The sequence below is a fragment of the Pseudorca crassidens genome, chromosome 21, assembly GCF_039906515.1.
Source record: "Pseudorca crassidens isolate mPseCra1 chromosome 21, mPseCra1.hap1, whole genome shotgun sequence".
Taxonomy (NCBI): domain Eukaryota; kingdom Metazoa; phylum Chordata; class Mammalia; order Artiodactyla; family Delphinidae; genus Pseudorca; species Pseudorca crassidens.
In genome coordinates, this window is record NC_090316.1 from 37813830 (window position 1) to 37834550 (window position 20721).

The window sequence follows — 20721 nt, forward strand, 5'->3', positions numbered from 1 at the left end:
GTCCACGAGGGCGGGCCTAGGACTCATCTCCTGTTCACACTCAGGGTAACACCTTACCTTAGAGCATGAGTTACAGCCAACCATCAAGCCATCAGATCGCTCATAGAAAAACTATTTGAGAAAAGTGTTTTCTTAATATAGCTTTGATTAAAAATCAGTTCTTCCCATAGAGAATGGACTTGAGGATATGGGGAGGGGGAAGGGTTAGCTGGGACAAAGTGAGAGAGTGGCATGGACATATATACACTACCAAACGTAAAATAGATAGCTAGTGGGAAGCAGCTGCATAGCACAGGGAGATCAGCTCGGTGCTCTGTGACCACCTAGAGGGGTGGGATAGGGAGGGTGGGAGGGAGATGCAAGAGGGAGGGGATATGGGGATATATGTATACGCATAGCTGATTCACTTGGTTATACAGCAGAAGCTAACACACCACTGTAAAGCAATTATACTCCAAAAAAGGTGTTAAATTAAAAAAAAAAAATCAGTTCTTCCCTGGGAGACTAGGGTAGCGCATGTAGCACAATTCCAGATAGCTGGATGGCCGACAGATTCTTGTCTTACTGATATTGCCCTAATAACCTTACGCTTTTCCTTTACCCACTCAGGAGTGATGGCTTCCTAATGGGATGGGGATGGGTAAGAGTTGGATGAAATGTTAAAAGTATTCCAAGTCATAAATATGTATCTTGAAAGAGGTGGGTTGGCCTTTGAAAGGTGGATCCTTCCTTTGCATTCTCAATATTTTTAAAGTACAGCTTAGGCACCTAGAAGAGGACCAACGTCGGAAACCCCCTGCCACCTCCTCCCTATTGAAGGGAAACCCAAACTGACGTTACTGTTATGAGAAGTGTGATGACATTGCTGATTACGCTAGTGTAATTGACCTCTGCAAAGTGTTCTCTGTGTTGCCTTCTTAGGTGTTTTTATTCCTCCATCTCACATTGTGGGCCAACGAGATCTAGAAAGCAAGCTGTGCTTTATGATAGCTGTTTGGTAAAGACATCATAGATTAACTACTAAAACACAGGTTACAAGGAACCACCTTCAAACCACTATAAACTGAACTGGATTCATTCTTTCTATTAGCAAACAGATTTTCATTTATCAGATAAATGTGGATAACTATTCCTAAAATTACTTCCCTTGCTGTTTAAAAAAAAGTTACTTAAAATCAAGGAGAGACAAAAAACATGGAGGATACCATTCATGTCCTTTTTTCAGCACCAAAAAATGGTTAAATTATTATTATTATAACAGGCCAACATTATTTCCCAGGACAAGCCCTCATGGTAAGAAACAGCTACTACATATTGTCTCTGGCTATTTCCAAGAAATAGAAATGAAGTGAGAAGGAATCAGTGCCTCAAATACAGACTGTCCAACTCACAGTTACATTCTAATTCCTCTTCAGTTGCAAGGCAGGGGTTGGGACTCTAGATGCACGGTCTTCTGAAACCAGTGTTGTGCTCCTACTTCACCCGTCTCCCAGGCTATGGGAGCCTGGATGCCCTAGCTCCGGGGCCCTGCACCAGGAGTTCTGGTGGATAGGAGCTGGGGAGGCTGGAAGGAGGTTATCCCGTGAGAAGGGCCAGAAGAAGATGGAATAGAACCTCAGAAAGAAGAGCATGATTAGGGGGCAAGTAACATGATGGGAAGAAAACAAGCTCCAGGCTCATTCCGGGGTCGCTTTCAGAGGGTCTTGGTCTGTTACCAGAGTCAGCGCCAGCCCTGGCCTTTTCTTCTGCCGAAACAAGGAACTGAGCTGCCTGCGTGCCTGTCGGCTGCTGCCACTGACCGCTGCCCCGGGCCGTGCTTGCTTGGGTCACTGCAAACTGGAAGCTAGTTCACAGGCTTTGTCTTAGTCAGCTACCCCTACAGCAGGTGTGGTGTGCCCGTACTCACACATACACACACGCACAGAGTCCCATGTGTACCTGGACACGGGACTTACTTCATCAAAAGACACGAAGGTTCTCGCATTTGTGCTCAAAAAATGTGGGTTCTAGATCAGGCTCCACTTTTTACTAATAATAGATCTTATAGGAAAATCCTAACATCTGTAAAGCTCATTTTCCTTACCTATATGATGATATCCATATCATGACGGCAATAATACGATATTGTCTAGATAATATCCTGACCTTATGACACAGACACGATATAGATTAGCCTGTGCTCCGCAACGGGAGAGGCCACAACAGTGAGAGGCCCGCGTACCGCAAAAAAAAAAAAAAAAAAAGAAACGCTGTATATCACAAAGGAATTCATGGTGAGCTTTTATCCAGACACAACATTTGGATTCATTTTTATGTAGCTGGAGGTATCGTAACGATCTGATAGAAGGTTTTTCATCTTAGGTGAACTACTCAATGTAACTTGATTTTTTTTTATGTTAAAAATATTTATTAAAAGGCCACTGGGGCAACAATGCTGGTCCTCTATCACTGTCAAAAAAAAGTTTGCAAAATAGTTGTGATTTCATACAGGTGCAGTTAAGCGGACTGTGTTCCAGATGGAAATGTCCCTTGACTTGTGCATTTTGTCTGCAACACCCAAAGGAGAACGTGCAGGCAGGTTTGAGAGGGATGGAAAAAAACAAAACATCTGTTAGTATCTTCTGAAATGTTACCTATTGAATAACAGTGGCTGGTGTCTGGAAACAGTAAGAACAGTTAAAACCTTGGCTTGTGTTGTGAACGTGGAGAAAAACACAGCCACATTCTAATTCTTTCCTCATTTCTTCAGTTGGAGGACACAAGAAAGGCATTTGTCTGGATAAAAAGAAAAATGTTAACTGCTATCCAGATGTTTGGTCTCGTGGTGCTTCTAGATGTTTCCATATGGTGACATGCGTGATGTGGCAGCGTTAGATGTTCTCCTGGACGCTTTGGTGTTGTGCAGCCAGAGTCCCAAACCAGAGCGACAAATCAGAAGCCCGGTGGTGGGCTCAGGCATGCAAAGAAGGGGTCCCAGGCCTGCCTCTGGCCCTTCTCCCTTCCTGACCAAGCAGCCACACTGGATCTGCAGAGCAGATTCCCTGTACTCTACCCGTAGGAAATTCTGCAGAGACAAAGGAGGGCTCAGGAAGGCAATAAAGACTCGAGATACAAATTAAAATGAATACAAGTAAAACGCAAACAGATGGGGTGCGACTGCGGGCTGCCGTCCATGGAAACTAACTACACAGGCGGCCTCGCTTGGCTATTCGTAGCCTGGAATAACCTGAGGACGGATAAAGGAGGGCAGACCTAAACGCTCTGTTGTTTTGTTTTGGTTTTTAAATCACAATGTGAGAAAAACAAGAGCCCCAGGAAACCATTTAAATTGTGCAAAGCCTCTTCCTTAAGGCATCACAAGTGTGCAAATAGAAGCTGAAGAGCTGGATTCTGCCAGTTCAGTATTGAGCTCTTTGATATCAAATCACATCTATAAAACTTCAGACTTCAAAGTACGTCCTTGTAAGCTAGTAGCTTCCTTCCAAGGTACACAAAGCATCCTGCAAACCTAAACTCATCAAGTCTCACAACATTCACAGACGGCCGAGCAGCTATTCTGCAGACATTTCCATTTGGGAAAACAGAAGCCTGGAAAGCCTTCAGCTGGCTGGTCAGAATCATATAAACTCACTGAGAGCCCAGGGCCTCGCTGCTTCTAGACCTTGTGGTGTGTGGAAATGGGGCTTTCGGACTCCTGGCTGCCCCCTCCGACACAGGTGCACACCCCACAGCAACACATACCAGTTGCTCTATGGCTCGAGGGGTTTTTCTTTTTCCTGCATCAGCTGGATCTGCAGTGACAGAACTGAAAACTTAAGGCCTCCTCACTTGCATCCAGGGCTCTGCTTTCTCATTCGTTGTGAATCATCTGGGCGCTTCCCCGGCACCCTGACCCCGACCACTTTGCCTGTTAGGCATGAACTTCTTTTCAGCTGATATCTTTACCCTTCCATGGACTTCACAGTCCTCCCCCTGAAGAGCTAATTGGAAAAGTTTAAATAAAGCTTAAGGAGAATTTTTTCATGGGCCTTGTTTAATGGCCGTGATACAAGGCACAAATTTTTATCCCAGATTTTACATAAATATACGTGTATATTATGTATGGACATACATGTATGTTTACATATATTGGGGGGGGTGTATAAGTGGTGGGTATATATGTGTGTGTATATAAGTGGTGTGTGTGTATAAGTGGTGTGTGTGTGTGTATAAGTGGTGTGTGTGTGTATAAGTGGTGTGTGTGTGTGTGTATAAGTGGTGTGTGTGTGTGTGTGTGTGTGTGTGTGTAAGTGATCAGCTGGCACTGTCTGTTTTGAAGGTTCTAGCTAGGACATGGTCAAGTAAAATTAAGATTTTCCCATTTAACTTGCAACAGTCCAAACAGTTAATAAGCATTTTGGTATGGACAAGCCACCATCACCACAAAGGTGCAGTAGAAAACCAAAGAATGGACTGGCCCTTGTCTTCTGCAAACACTGTAGACCATGTGTAAAGTAGAATTGAACCAAGGCCACGTGTCCAGCACAGTAGCAGATGCTGGCTGGTGTGTGCCCTGGACCACAGACAGTAACAGCCAGATGTAGTCAGAGATTCTGGACGTGACACAGAGACCCTACGACAACAGCATGGGGCTAGATTTGTAAAGTAAGCACAGTGGCCAGACTGTAGATGTGGGAGTGAAGGATCTGAAGTCCTTGCCAGTGAACCAGATGTTATCAAAGAAAAAGGCATTCCAAAAAATTGTGACACTTCAGCACGTAGCCAAAACCAAGGGTCATGTTTGTAACCTCCCGCTATTTCAACTAATTAATAATTTACAGTAATGTGGGTTCCACATTATCTGCTCTTAACTGCTCCTCGAAGGGCTAGAATCACGTTTACCACCTTTTATTTAATGTAGCCATGATTAATCTAGTAAGCAATTATTTCCCAATGTCTTCTGGGCGGGGCGGGGCAGGGATTTGAGTAATGTGCAGAGATGTCAGGTTTACCACCTGCCTATCTTCTGAGCAAACTTGAAAGCAAATGCATTTCGGCATTTTTCTCATCAGTTGCTTAAAGTTACAAAATTTAACTGAAAAGGTTTTGAACAAATGCCAGGCTGTATTTCTGCTTAATGAAACCTTTTAAAAGAGCAGTTAATCTACTGCCTTGCACTTGTGCCCAAGAAGTTGCTAAATTAGTTTACTGACAAAGAGAATCAATCATCATAAGCGGTGTTTAAACAATAGTGGGGACCCTGAGGGGTAATAAGGGGCTGGTACTGGAACGGCGTGATTTATTTTATCCTCTTGTTTGCGTGGTAACAGGTTAATGGCAGAAACCTCCTTTCAGTTGACTTTGATCGAACAACAAAGACAGAAAAGATCTATGATGACCACCGTAAGTTCCTCCTGAGGATCGCCTATGACACCTCAGGGCATCCGACTCTCTGGCTGCCAAGCAGCAAGCTGATGGCCGTCAATGTCACCTATTCACCCACGGGTCAAGTGGCCAGCGTCCAGCGGGGAACTACGAGCGAGAAAGTAGATTACGACGGACAGGGGAGAATCGTTTCCCGGGTTTTTGCTGACGGGAAAACATGGAGTTACACGTACTTGGAAAAGGTACGCCTGCACACGGAGGGTAAACACAGGTATTGTCCAGCAGTCACCCAAGCGCACTTCCGGGGGGACCAGTGTCACGTGACTGAGCCCCGCTTGTTATTCTGAGTACCCACATGTAAATCACAGCTGTAGAGCACTGATGAATTTCTGCATTAGCCACGGTGTTTCTCCTCAGTTAAGTTCTCCTCTCCGAGACCCTTTTACGTGATTTGTGCTGTGAACAAACAAGCCACAACAGCGCCCACCTGCCAACCTCATGCGTCAACAACATTCACAAATTAGACCTTGAGCTTGTTAGTCATTTGTAAATCATCTCCGTGCGAGCTGTTGCATTTGAGAAAGAGCCTTAGGCGTTCGCACAGTTAAAGCTGTCAGTTTTGCGTTGTTGCCCACAGAGCTTCGACATAACCATAAAAAGCACATACACCTGACTTACGCATTAGTAACCAAAAGAGGCTGTTTTTTAAAAAAGCCACGCGTCTGGTCCTCTGTGGCCTCTCCCCTTTCTTCTGCATGTAAAGGGCAGCCATTCTTGAGACCTGTGCACAACACCAAACAAGACTTCAAGTTATACGTGTGCAGAATGCCAGGTCGTAGATGCCAGCTTTCGGGTAGTGACTGGGGTCAAGAGAGAATGAAAGGAAAAGGAAAAAGGAGGGACTTCCCTGGTGGTCCACCGGTTAAGAATCCTCCTTCTAATGCAGGGGATGCGGGTTCGATCCCTGGTCCGGGAACTAAGATCCCACACGCCACGGGGCAACTAAGTCCACGCGCCACAACGGCTGAGCCCGCGCGCCCCAAGGAGAGATCCCATGTGCCTCAACTAAGACCCGAAGCAGCCAAAGATAAATATTTTTAAAAAAAGAAGAAAGAACAATAGAGGAAAAGACCACCCCTCTGTAGTTCCTTTCTGAAGAAGTAGAATCCACCAAGAAGCATATTCATGGGAGGTTTCACCTGCCTTTGAGATGCAGGTTCGCACTGGTTTTGCGTTTGGGTGCCTCTCAGCTCAGTGCACCCACACTGCCAGCGGCCACACGGCAGCAGAGGCACAGACACAGCTCCCAGCCTCACTGCCTGCCCCCTCCTCGGTTACACAGAATAACCCTGTCCTCCGAACACTCACACGCACGTCCCTGTCGCGCTCACTCGCCCCGTGGTGTCTCCACCAGAGATGCTCTGGACCTCCCTCTCCCTGCACCTGAGCCGTCCTGGCTACTTCCTCTTCCTGAGGACCAGTTCGTGTTCAGGGTTCACCTTCAGGCAGCCCGCTAACTCTACAGTGCTTCCAGCTGCCACCCTACTTGCCAGTTTCTCCTCTTGCAAACCCGCCTATGTGCCCTCCTTAGAAGAGACGCACCCCTGAGACAACAGAGGAGACCCATTAGGTGACAGTTTCCCTCCAGACTCGTCATCACACGCTATGGTTAGTCCTCCGGCTGTTATTTGTTGAGAGAGCACAGAGTAAGCCCCCTCCACACTTACCTTCCTGAGAGCAAATCCCGACACCTGGAGAATAGCTCATCCTGCAACCTACAAGCCCCGAGACAACTCCTGCCTGAAGTTGCTGGGAGTGGAACACTACCTCATTCTGCAACACTCTTCCCAATTTAAATTAAGCGCATTACAGAGAAGAGTAACAGAAATATAAACCCCCAGACTGGGAATTCCCTGGCGGTCCAGTGGTTAGGACTCCGCGCTGCCAATGCTAGGGTGTGGGTTTAATCCCTGCTCGAGGAGCTAAGATCCCGTGAGCCGAGCAGTGAGGCCAAAAATAAATAAATAAACAAAATAAACTCTCAGGCCCCCAAAATTGAGAGTAGTGACCATAATGTGACTGAAAAATCTTTAAAGGGAGCAAAGGAGCATGTCATTGGTAAGGGCCACTGTCACAAAATGACACCAGCAGTGACCGAGATCACGTCCATGTATCAACAGGGATGAGAAAAGCCAACGAGCACTTTCTCACCACCTCTCCCAAATCTCTCAAATCCACCCAGACTATTTCCGTTTCCTCGCTAGGATAGGCACCCTAGGCCAGAACTTATCCAGGGCCAAGTAAGGAGTATCACTACCTGCCGTGAGCTGTGATTCTGAATGACTCTGCAGCGCTGGGTCCTGGGCCTGTGAATTCGGCAGCGGTCCAGGCTTCCTCCGAAGGCTGCAGACCACCAGGAACAAGTCTCAAGACTGTTGCCGCGGAGTCTGCGCACAAAAATTGCCCCTAGATGTGCCCAGAGAGGAGGTTCTGCAGAAGCGTAAGTCAGGCAAACTGCTTCTGAAAATGGTGGACGATAAAGAAGCAAAGAGGGCTTCCCTGGTTGGCGCAGTGGTTGAGAGTCCGCCTGCCGATGCAGGGGACGCGGGTTCGTGCCCCGGTCCAGGAAGATCCCACAGGCCGCGGAGGGGCTGGACCCGTGAGCCATGGCCGGTGAGCCTGCGCGTCCGGAGCCTGTGCTCCGCAACGGGAGAGGCCACAACAGTGAGAGGCCCGCGTAAAAAAAAAAGAAGGAGCAAAGAATGAGCCTTGGACACAGGGTTATGAGTTTCTATGTCAAAAGCAAAGAGCGAGTCCCGGTGCGGGGGGTAGGTGGGGAAGTGGGCTCCTAATCTAACCACCTCCCAGCTTGGCCATCCTTCCATTCGGTCTACCAGGTTTTAGAGGGGGCTTCCTCAGAGGATAGAACCGCCCATGCACTGCACCACGGCAAGAGCTACCTAACCAGCCTCCAGGTTGGCCTTGTCTCGCGTTGGCCTAATACATTGTCTTTTGTCTTTCTGCAGTTACTTGCCAAATATGCAGAGCTTATTTTTTTATTTTATTTTTTTGGGGGTACGCGGGCCTCTCACTGTTGTGGCCTCTCCCGTTGTGGAGCACAGGCTCTGGACACGCAGGCTCAGCGGCCATGGCTCACGGGCCCAGCCGCTCCGCGGCATGTGGGATCTTCCCGGATCGGGGCACGAACCCGTGTCCCCTGCATCGGCAGGCGGGCTCTCCACCACTGCGCCACCAGGGAAGCCCCAGAGCTTATTTTTATTTATCTATCTATTCACCTCATAATTTAGCACCAAAGCAAGTCTGTAGCCCAGGAACCATCCTCCCCGCACCTGAGGTACAAGTCTGATTTGGTTCTCACAAAAGGAAATTTCAGAATTCAGATGTTCCTGTCATTACAGATGCCATTTAAGAATCTGCAGACAAACAGAATATCTGGATCCATGTTCCTAATGAGGGCGTTGACAGCTCTCATTCACCGAGTGATGTGTTTGCAGCAGTGTTTGTTGCTGTTGATGCTTTAGGTACCCATGATCCATTCTGGGCTAATTTTATCTTTCTTCTTTATTTATTTTTAATAAATTTATTTTATTTATTTTTGGCTGCGTTGGGTCTTCGTTGCTGTATGCGGGCTTTCTCTAGTTGCGGCAAGTGGGGGCTACTCTTCGTTGCGGGGCACAGAGCACGGGCTCTAGGCACGTGGGCTTCAGTAGTTGTAGCACGCGGGCTTAGTAGTTGTGGCTCACGGGCTCTAGAGTGCAGGCTCAGTAGTTGTGACGCACGGGCTTAGTTGCTCCGCGGCATGTGGGATCTTCCCGGACCAAGGCTCGAACCCGTGTCCCCTGCATTGGCAGGCAGATTCTTAACCATTGCGCCACCAGGGAAGCCCTATATTTCTTCTTTATAAAGTAATGTTTTGACTGCTTTGCTCCTTCCCCAAATGCACTGGAAATTAAAACACGATTTGAGTGGTTCTTCAATCAAATGAGGGGGAAAAGCCGCCTTACTAAATAATTGCTAATTATGGACAGGACTGCACTTGCCATATGCTGTTTTCCCCTTGAAATGCTGTCTCTGAAGCAGCTTTGCTCGTGCCCATATTACGACTTACCGGAATCCATGGACAATCTTCTGCTTGGCTATGAATGCCTGGAAAAAAACAAAAAAAGGTATGGTCCTGAGACCTGAGACACTCACTGCAGAGCCCCTCACGATTAAGCATCCAGGCAAATCAGGCAGGAAATCGGTAGCGACGTGGAAAGTCGAGGAGACCCAGTTGGAATGAAAACCACTCTCTCAAGTGGAGTGTTTTGCGCGTTTGTGGTCACTACCTCTGCTTTTGCTCCCCTCCGCCGTTCGCGAGTGCCGGCTAACGGTGTGTCCTCTCTTTGCAGTCCATGGTGCTTCTGCTGCATAGCCAGCGGCAGTACATCTTCGAGTACGACATGTGGGACCAGCTGTCGGCCATCACCATGCCCAGCGTGGCTCGCCACACAATGCAGACCATCCGCTCCATCGGCTATTACCGTAACATATACAACCCCCCGGAGAGCAACGCCTCCGTCATCACGGACTACAACGAGGGGGGGCTGCTTCTCCAGACGGCCTTCCTGGGTACGAGTCGGAGGGTCTTATTCAAGTACAGGAGGCAGACCAGGCTCTCAGAGATCTTATACGATAGCACGAGAGTCAGCTTTACCTACGATGAGACGGCAGGAGTCCTCAAAACGGTAAACCTCCAGAGTGATGGTTTTGTTTGCACCATCAGATACAGGCAAACTGGGCCTCTCATTGACAGGCAGATCTTCCGCTTTAGTGAAGACGGGATGGTGAACGCGAGATTCGACTACAGCTACGACAACAGCTTTCGGGTGACCAGCATGCAGGGTGTCATCAACGAAACTCCGCTGCCCATTGACCTCTATCAGTTCGATGACATTTCCGGAAAAGTGGAGCAGTTTGGGAAATTTGGAGTTATATATTATGATATTAACCAGATCATTTCCACAGCTGTAATGACTTACACGAAGCACTTTGATGCTCACGGCCGCATCAAGGAAATTCAGTATGAGATCTTCAGGTCACTCATGTACTGGATTACAATTCAGTATGATAACATGGGTCGGGTAACCAAGAGAGAGATTAAAATAGGGCCCTTCGCCAACACTACCAAATACGCTTACGAGTATGATGTTGACGGACAGCTCCAGACAGTTTATCTGAATGAAAAAATCATGTGGCGCTACAACTACGACCTGAACGGAAACCTCCATTTACTGAACCCGAGTAACAGCGCACGCCTGACGCCTCTTCGCTATGACCTGCGGGACAGGATCACCCGACTGGGTGATGTTCAGTACCGGTTGGACGAAGATGGTTTCCTGCGTCAGAGAGGCACAGAGATCTTTGAGTACAGCTCCAAGGGGCTTCTGACCCGAGTGTACAGTAAAGGCAGCGGCTGGACAGTGATCTATCGTTACGACGGCCTGGGAAGGCGTGTGTCTAGCAAGACCAGTCTGGGACAGCACCTGCAGTTTTTTTACGCGGACCTCACTTATCCCACCAGGATTACTCATGTCTACAACCATTCGAGTTCAGAGATCACCTCCCTCTATTACGATCTCCAAGGACATCTTTTTGCCATGGAAATCAGCAGCGGGGACGAATTCTACATCGCGTCAGACAACACAGGGACACCACTGGCTGTCTTCAGCAGCAACGGGCTTATGCTCAAACAGATTCAGTACACCGCATACGGCGAAATCTATTTTGACTCCAACATTGACTTTCAGCTGGTGATTGGATTTCATGGTGGCTTGTATGACCCACTCACAAAATTAATCCACTTTGGAGAAAGGGATTATGACATTTTGGCAGGACGATGGACAACGCCTGACATAGAAATCTGGAAAAGGATTGGGAAGGACCCAGCTCCCTTTAACCTGTATATGTTTAGGAATAACAACCCTGCAAGCAAAATCCATGATGTGAAAGACTACATCACAGGTAAGTGTAATTGTTTTTCCTTTCCAAGTACTTTAATCACTGGATTAACACACGAAATAACGGCCGGTAGTTTAACAGTACGCTTCCCTCATGCAAAATCAAATGCCTAAAGAAAAAATCAAATGCCTAACCTTTTAAATGAAACCAAGGAGAAACCACAGAGGGACACTGAGACATAGTTCGTTTTTTCCTATTCTGCCTGCCAGTGCCCAAGACCACAGGTTTCTGAAATGACATGCAATCCAGTCACTTAAGGAAGGGAAGGGACATGGGGGTGCAGAAAACACGAGGAACTTGGAGTCCCCAAATTGGAGTTCCAATTCCAACGCTTTATAGCCAAGTCACATGACTTTTTGAGTCTGTTTCCTTAAAAGTAAAATGGGGAGAGCAATGCCTACTTTGTGGTATTAAATACAGTGACGAGTGCAGTTCTGCCTCACAAGTGTGTGAGGGAGGTTTTCCTTTTACACGTGTGTCAAGTTCTAATGAAGGAACCAGTAAGGAACACGACACCACACGACTCAGCAGCCCATCCCTGGGAGGTGTGTTAACTCCCTCTTCCCCACTGTCGCCTGGGGGCAGTGATGCTTAGCCAGTGGATCCCGTTCCTCTCCTCAGTTCTGTCCTCTTATGCTACTGTCTTCATCACCAATGAGGGCAGTGTTCTTGTACGGTGGCACTGCTAATGAACACATAAGTTTTTCTGCCAATATGGGTATAGATTTAAGACCTTTCCAAATTTAGTGCATGATCCAATTTAAAACATTGAGTTCCCCTTCTGCCACCACAGAAGCACCAGGATGTGAAACAGAGACAAGTCCTTGCAAGCGTGACTCTGGTTCCCTTTAACGAGCAGCTTCTTTACTCTTTATTGAGGTAACATTGCTTTACAACATTATGTGTTTCATGTGTACAACATTCTGTTTCTACTTCTGTACACACGACAGCGTCCTCGCCAACAAAAACTTATGTGACATCCGTCACCATACGTAGTTGATGCCGTTTCCCCGCTTTGTCCTCCCCACCTCCTGCCCTTCTGGTAACCACTACTCTGTTCTCTATATCTACATGTTTGGTTTGGTTTGGTCATTTATTTGGTTTTTTTATATCATCTGAGTTAGGGGAATTCCCTGCTGGTCCAGTTGGTAAGACTCTTGTGTTTTCACTGCCAAAGGCCTGGGTTCAATCCCTGGTCAGGGAATTAAGATCCCACAAACTGCACAACGCGGCCAAAAAAAAAACATTGTTGTATCATACGAGTGAAGTCATACCGTGTTTGCCTTTCTCCGTCTGAATTACTTCACTTAGCGTCATGCCCTCAAGGTCCAGGCATCCACGTTGTCACAAATGGCAAGATTTCATTTTTTTGTGACTAATATTCCATTTTGTGTGTGTGTGTGTGTGTGTGTGTGTGTACACATACCACATCTTCTTTATCCATTCATCTATTGATAAGCACTTAGGTTGTTTCCATATCTTGGCTGTTGTAAAGAATGCTGCAATGAACCTAGGGGTGGATGTATCCTTTCGAATTAGTGTCTTTGTATTTTTTGGATAAATATGCAGAAGAGAGACTGCTGGATCAGATGGTAATTCTATTCGTAGCTTTGTGAGGAACGTCCATCCTGTTTTCCATAGTGGCTGTACAAGTCTACACTCCCAGCCACAGTGCGCGAGGGTTCCCTCTGGTGAGCTGAGATCTTCCCTCGTGCTCTGCTGCAGGGATTCTGAAGCCTTCTGTTTCCACCTTCCATTCCTGAGTCACACTCTGCCATAATTAACCTCTTGGCTATATTTATGTTTCCTAGAGGAAGGTTATTCTGGAGTTTTCTGTTTTGTTTGGTTTGGGCTCGCGTTAGGTCCTCCTTCCGGCTGTCTGTTTCTCGCCCAGTGCTTGAGGCGTTCCCAGACGTCTGTTTTCGGCGCAGCTCTCCACCCCCGGTTCACTGCGCATCTGCCTCCCGCTTTCCTGGGCTTTTCGTAGCCCTCTCCCTCGCGAGCCAGTTCCGTGTCCCTTCTCTCAGCGTCCTGATTCAGCAACAGCCTTATGGAATTCTCCTTCAGGGTTTTCCGTACTTATCTGCCTTCACGTCCCACTTGTTGGGCAGTAATTTTCAACACTTGATAGGAGCCTCTGATTTTCACTGCTTCACAGACATTGTTCATAGTAGGAGTACCTTTGCCCCCAGCACTGCCCCATCCAAAAAGAATTTTCTCTAACATACAAGCCCCCTGTAATCTTATGCACACATTCACACACACACACAAGTGTGTTACTTTCTATCCTCCTCCACCACCAGCAACCCTCCATTTAAAACAGGGAGGACACCACTGGGTTTATAGCCTATATGATGCCTGCACAAAGGGACCTGCCAGCCTGGCAATGAAGTGAGAGTTTGTGCCCTGGAGAAGGAAATGGGGAACAAGTGGCCCTCCATCATTCTGACAAGCAGTTTACCACTGGTTATTTAAGAGGTGTTGACAGTGGCTTAAAGGCTGGAAAGCCCACAGCTCCTGGATTCATCCTCTCCTAGCGATGTGGACGGCAGGGAGTGCCACAGCAGCATTTTCTGAAAAACATCAAGAGAGACGAACAGCATAAAATATATTAGGTGAAATGCAATTTCAAGTTTTCCAGCAATGTGCTTAATATATAAAATAATCTACACCCAACTGTACTCATACAGCTGCAAGCCTGCTGCCTCGTTCTGTAACATTATAACCTCCGGAACAGAATCAAAGCCTTATTTTCAGCTTAACGGCTTTTGGAATCACGTGGTGATATTTTAAAATACCATCTTAAAGGTTTCCAGCCTCTTCTCTCCCCCAAAGTTTGTCTCCACCTGTGCGCAGCGAGCCTGTGTAGTCAGAACTGATGGGATCAGAACGCCTGTGCCCTTGGCCAGCTTGGCCAGCTTTCACCATTCATCTTTAAGAATCAAGGTTGATCTTCCTACCCGCAATTCAGGGTTCTTATTAATAGGAAGTGGGTGGTGGAAGCCTGCATATCCTTGGGCAGTCGCTTTTGAACTTCTATTTAAGACGAGCCTTTACTAACTACCAATGCCATTTGTTGTGGACAACGCTGTCTGTTTCATGCTTCTGGGCGTCGTTATTCGCATTTTTATCACCATCACCAGCATGAGGGACTGTGTACCCCCTCTGTCGAGGTGAGTCTCTGTTATCTGCATTGTCTGCAGCCCTGTCTCACTTCGTTCTGCTACTGAAGTTATTGTCACCATGTCTGAAAATAGTATTTTTTAACATCTTTATTAGAGTATAACTGCTTTACAATGGTGTGTTAGTTTCTGCTGTATAACAAAGTGAATCAGCTATACGTATACATATATCCCCATATCTCCTCCCTCTTGCGTCTCCCTCCCACCCTCCCTATCCCACCCCTCTAGGTGGTCACAACGCACCGAGCTGATCTCCCTGTGCTATGCGGCTGCTTCCCACTAGCTATCTATTTTACGTTTGGTAGTGTATATATGTCCATGCCACTCTCTCACTTTGTCCCAGCTTACCCTACCCCCTCCCCGTATCCTCAAGTCCATTCTCTAGTAGGTCTATGTCTTTATTCCTGTCGTACCCCTAGGTTCTTGATAACTTTTTTTTTCTTAGATTCCATATATATGTGTTAGCATACTATATTTGTTTTTCTCTTTCTGACTTACTTCACTCTGTATGACAGACTCTAGGTCCATCCACCTCACTACAAATAGCTCGATTTCGTTTCTTTTTATGGCTGAGTAATATCCCATTGTATATATGTGCCACATCTTCTTTATCCATTCATCCGATGATGGACACTTAGGTTGCTTCCCTGTCCTGGCTACTGTAAATAGAGCTGCAGTGAACATTTTGGTACATGACTCTTTTTGAGTTATGGTTTTCTCAGGGTATATGCCCAGGAGTGGGATTGCTGGGTCTGAGTCAGTTTTTAACTGTAGGGCGATGGCAAACGTGGGCTCCTTTTCAGGGTCATTGTTTGCCAATGTGGGGTTTTAAGGTGAGGCTTTCAGTGCAGGATAGCACAAGATAAACTCTAAGCCTTTCTTTTGGACCCTTCTTTTCTTAGATGTTAACAGCTGGCTGGTGACATTTGGCTTCCATCTGCACAATGCTATTCCTGGGTTCCCTGTCCCCAAATTTGATTTAACGGAGCCTTCTTACGAACTGGTGAAGAGTCAGCAGTGGGATGATGTACCGGTAAGAGACCAAAAGCAAAACCATGAAAAGGTGATAAAGGGCTTACTTGCACCTTATTTTCCCCTGCTTAATCAGACTACCCGGGCGAAAACTGTACCAAAGACCATTTTTAATTTTTTTGACTCTTTCAGGAAAGAAAGCACCACTTCCCTCTTGCATTTCTGTTCAGCAAATCAGGGGCCTGTGAAACAGGCTTAAATCTGGTTTCAGTGATGCTAATACAAACAGAGAAAAGCATTATCAAAAGGTAATAAAATGCGAAAGCTCATTTTTGAGTGCAGGGTTTCTACAGGGAACCCCAGGAACGCACGTTTATAGTATTTGGGACCTTAAGGCAAAGATACAATAAACAGGAGGGCGGGGGGTTCATGTCACAAATTAGCAGCTCGCAAGCAATGCCACAAAGTCCCACTTCCTTAAAATACTGGCAGTGTTTCAAGGGAAAGGATTAAAAATAAAAATAAAATGGCCTCTGGTAAGGCACCACCTACTACTAGGTGCTTATGGAATTTTCCTGAAAAGAACAGAGCAGGAAGCCTGGAACTGTTCTGGGAAATAAAAGAAACGGAGAAAGAATGGAAAATTGCAAAGTCAAAGCTGCCATTTCAGAAAGTGGCACTTTTAATTCCCACCATGCAGAGATCAGAAAGGAATGCAACAACGAAACACCAGAATTTCTAGCTTAAAGCAAGAATAATTAAAGGTCAAGAAATTGGGCTACCCCGTAATGATAAGAAGAGAGCGTAGGGTTTCTTAGAAAGATTCATTCCCCACCCCCACCCCCGCCCCTTGACCAATTTCCTAGAATTTCAATGAATGCAAAGAGAAAAGGCAATCCTGGCTGAAACACACATACACACACAAGTTATACACAGTTCCAATACCTCAGCTTTCCGGTACATGTTTCATGCTTAACATAAAAGCAATTCCTTTTTCAGATGTCACCTTAAATTTAAAAAGTAAAACCCATCCAGTTTCCAGGACCTGGGAGCCATTTTGACTCTAACTGCAAATACATCTGCACTGATCGAGTGCCATGAAGACATCCCAAAGTCTACTAATGCCTTTGAGCGCGTCCTAATGGCAGATGACTTCCCAACATGTGTGAAAACACTGAAGTCTCACTGTACAAATGGACTGCCAACTCTTTTTCCTAGGCAGCCTTTTCAGTCAGGCTCAGGTTCTCTGTCTTCAGAAGCACACCATAAGGACAGCTTAGGGAATCGAAGGCAAAGACATCAAGGCTGCCCGGAGAGCAGACAAACAAATGTGCCTTCACTGCTGCAAACGAAACACGTTTCCATTTGGAGAAACCCTGGCCAGACAAGCATCTGGTGGTATAAGAGGTGCCCGAGTTAAAATTCCCCAATTTAAAACCCTTGCCAATGTCGAAGGCCCACTGTCCTAAGTCTGCGAAAAAAAATCAATGTTTTCCTAAAGTAATAAACACTCGTTGCCAGCTGTCCCACTGTGCGCCGCCCATCGTGGCCGATTATAGTGGTCACATGCAGCTGCAAACTGTGCACCCAGAGACGGTGCCGAGTTTGCCTGAATTAAAGCACACGCCTTTCAAAGCGTATCAAGTGGGGCGCGGTGAGCCAGCGCTAAGCGCTCCCAGGCTTTCCAGCCTTCCCCTGGGTGCTGGTGCTTTCTCGCCAGCCTGCCATGGAGAACGGTGCTGGGGTGGACGCCCCGATAAGCTGATTCCGCACGTGGGGTGAGCCTGGGAAAAGGGCATCTGGAAACGGAGAGAGAAGGCAAAAGCCCCGCATGCTTCGCCCCCATTAGAAAGGAAAACGCTTTGCTAAGCACCGCGCGTGATGGCGTTACCACCTCGCTCTGCCCTTCGAAACACACTGGGGATCAGCCTGAGGGGGAGGACCCCGGGGGCCGGCGAAGCCTCGGCCTCTCTCAAGAGCCGACGGAGGTTCTCCCCAGCCCCCCGCTCCCCGCCTTCCCCGCCCCTCCGTTTTTCCTGCCCGCAGCCGGAGCCCCGCCCGGGCGGAGGCTGTTCTCTAAAGCGCCCTCCTGTTCTGTTTCGCTTTTCAGCCCACGTTTGGAGTCCAGCAGCAGGTGGCGAGGCAGGCCAAGGCCTTCCTATCCCTGGGCAGGATGGCCGAGGTGCGGGGGAGCGCGCGCCAGGGCAGCGGCGCGCCGTCGTGGCTGTGGTTTGCGACGGTTAAGTCGCTGATCGGCAAGGGCGTCATGCTGGCCGTGAGCCGGGGCCGCGTGCAGACCAACGCGCTCAACATCGCCGACGAGGACTGCATCAAGGTGGCGGCCGTGCTCAACAGCGCCCTCTACCTGGAGGACCTGCACTTCACCGTCGAGGGCAGGGACACGCACCACTTCATCAAGACCAGCACGCCCGAGGGCGACCTGGGCACGCTGCGCCTGACGAGCGGCCGCCGGGCGCTGGAGAACGGCATCAACGTGACCGTGTCGCAGTCCACCGCCGTGGTCAACGGCAGGACCCGCAGGTTCGCGGACGTGGAGCTGCAGTTCGGCGCGCTGGCGCTGCATGTGCGCTACGGCGCGACCCTGGACGAGGAGAGGGCGCGCGTGCTGGAGCAGGCGCGGCAGCGCGCGCTCGCCCGGGCCTGGGCGCGCGAGCAGCAGCGCGTGCGCGACGGCGAGGAGGGCGCGCGCCTCTGGACGGAGGGCGAGAAGCGGCAGCTGCTGAGCGCCGGCAGGGTGCAGGGCTACGACGGCTACTACGTGCTCTCGGTGGAGCAGTACCCCGAGCTGGCAGACAGCGCGGACAACATCCAGTTCCTCCGCCAGAGCGAGATCGGCCGCAGGTAACGCCCGAGCCGGCGGCAGGGAAGCGCGCGCGCGCGGGGGCCGAACCGGCGGGGCCGCCTGCCTCTCCAGCCCCAGGCGCAGCGCCACCCCCGCGCAGATGTGTCTGGGGCGCGAGCCGAGGGGGCTCCCCGGCACCGAGGAGAGCCAGACTGCTCTTAAAAAAAAAAAAAAACACCCCCCCCCCCCAATCAAAGCAGACAGACAAAAACAAAAACCTTTCTTCTGAATGACCTTAAAGGTGATCGGCTTTAAAGAATATGTTTACATATGCATATAGCTGCACTCAGTTGGACTGAAAGTATTGCGAGGAAAACAGATCATTAAAGGAAAAAAAAAAAGCCCAACCATTTTGCCCCGGGCCGTTCTTCGAGGCACTGTGTTTAAAGAAGGTAGAGATGCATACAGTGTTTCCAGATATTACCCAGCTGTCGACCTTTGCTTACAAGAAGTAGTCTCTCTGCATAGGGTGTGATGTATATCCCTGTTAATGTTAGAATGTGAGGCAGAGTTACTGTTCCTGGACAACCCGACTGCTTCCCCAGTGCTGCTTTGTAAAAGGACACTGGCACAAGTGACTTCTGCCGGGGGCGGGGATTTCTAAGGGATTTTACGAGGCCAACGTGGTGTGCCTCGCGGAGAAAAACACCGGCCCACACAGAATCCTTGTCACTGATGATGAGCAAAGGAAGCCCTGATTTTTTTGTAAATTATGTGAGACAAGTTGTTTATGGATTTTTATATGAATTACAATTTACTGTACATCAAATATTAGTCTCAGAGGAGTTAATTTATGTAAAGTGTTTAAAAAGTTTATACTTAAAAATAAAACGATAAAAACATGTGAACTGTGTGATTTTTTAAAAAGGATTGCACCTTTTGTTATCTGTTATAGCTGTACAGTATAAATTATTATATTGTAGAGATATAACGACTTATGCCTATAATGTCCGGAAGTGTTAATATTTTTGTATCAGGTTGAAAAAAATGTGCCACCTTCTATCGCTAGACCGGTAGGACAGTGCAGTCCTACGTGGGTGGCTGGCTCATCAGAGAACTTCTCCTTTCTCTTCTCTTTTTCATCAGGCCAGTGTCCTCACCGTTATCAGCTAAGAGGCACGGTAGAAAACTAAGGCTGGTGGAATGTAACGGAAGATACAAACACAAAAACAAACAAAAACAAAACAACAAAAACAACCAAAATGGGGTGGGAGGAGTTCTCTGGCCCTCTCTCGGCCCTGGAAGTCCGTGGGGAGTTGGTGTCGTTAACCCCAGGGTTCTACTGTTAGCGTTCCTTGAAGCCTCATTTCGTGATGGAGGCGAGAGACCCCGTCGGGTGCTCGGGAAACCTTTGTGAGCAGGAAAGGGGCTGATGCAGTCGTGACCACAAACATGTGTCTTCAGATCCAGGCAAGCGAGCAGAAACCGAGCAGTGGTGAGAGAGCCAGATGGGGAAGGTCAGGGTCCCTCGGCCGGTCTCGAGTTTGGACCCTCGGGTCACCAAGAGGGACAAGAAAGGGAGGCCAAAGCTGCCCTAAGCCCGCACGACCCAGCCTGCCCGGGAGCTGGTTTGAACGGCAGCCTCGGCTCTGTCTCTGGGACGCCGGGTGTGGCAGACGCCGCGGGAAATGACCTGGCAGCCGGGCCCGCGCGCCCGCGCGCCGAGCACCTGCACTTCCGTGCGCCTCTGGCCGCTCTGGCACGTCTCTTTCGTGAGCACTCAATTCAGCCACAAAAATATTTTCAGAAAACCTTTCTCAGTTCATTGAGCTATCGTACACGCTGTCTTCCTCTATGTATAATGGTGATAAAACATAGCTAAGTGAACATGTCGTACATATAAAGGTCCAAGTGATGTACTGGAGATAACGTTCTAACTGCTTTGTATCACATACTCTAAATTGCACAGTAGGCGTGTTGGCTGGGAAAGTTTCAAGATAGCTACTGAGTGTCCAGTAGCAGTGCTATCACCGTCTGTGCGTTTGGTAGCTACCGAAGTAATTAATCTGATGAATGCCGATATTTTAGTAGAATGAAAGCACAGAGTAGCAGTACTATTTTTTATCCTGGAAATCCTTTGGCGAGTATTATGAAGCCCAAATTTAGAAAACTATGAGATTTCAAACCACATAAACATGGCTCTGTCCTACATTTTATTTCCTACCTGTTGACGTAGGTGTTTGCAGCTCTGTTCCACGGCGTCTCTGCAGGGCTGTATTTAGCATGCTGTAAGTACTTTTGGTTGACAGAGGCTCTGAGCCTAAATTCTCCGAAGTGTTTCTAATGTATTGACCATGGAAAGCTTGTACCACACGACAG

At 48.0% G+C, this 20721-nt stretch overlaps 1 protein-coding gene across 11 annotated transcripts in view; it reads left to right on the top strand.

Annotated features, from left to right (window-relative positions):
* The window catches only part of TENM3 (teneurin transmembrane protein 3), a 316633-nt gene extending 297389 nt beyond the window's left edge, over window positions 1-19244 (top strand). For all 11 annotated transcript variants that reach the window (XM_067721907.1, XM_067721896.1, XM_067721898.1 and 8 more), the window contains 4 exons: window positions 5310-5606; window positions 9777-11388; window positions 15470-15600; window positions 17650-19244. In XM_067721907.1, coding sequence (XP_067578008.1) covers window positions 5310-5606; window positions 9777-11388; window positions 15470-15600; window positions 17650-18405 — 2796 coding nt within the window. In that variant the 3' untranslated portion in view covers window positions 18406-19244. The remainder of the gene's footprint in view (window positions 1-5309; window positions 5607-9776; window positions 11389-15469; window positions 15601-17649) is intronic.
* The last annotated feature ends 1477 nt before the right edge of the window (window positions 19245-20721 follow it).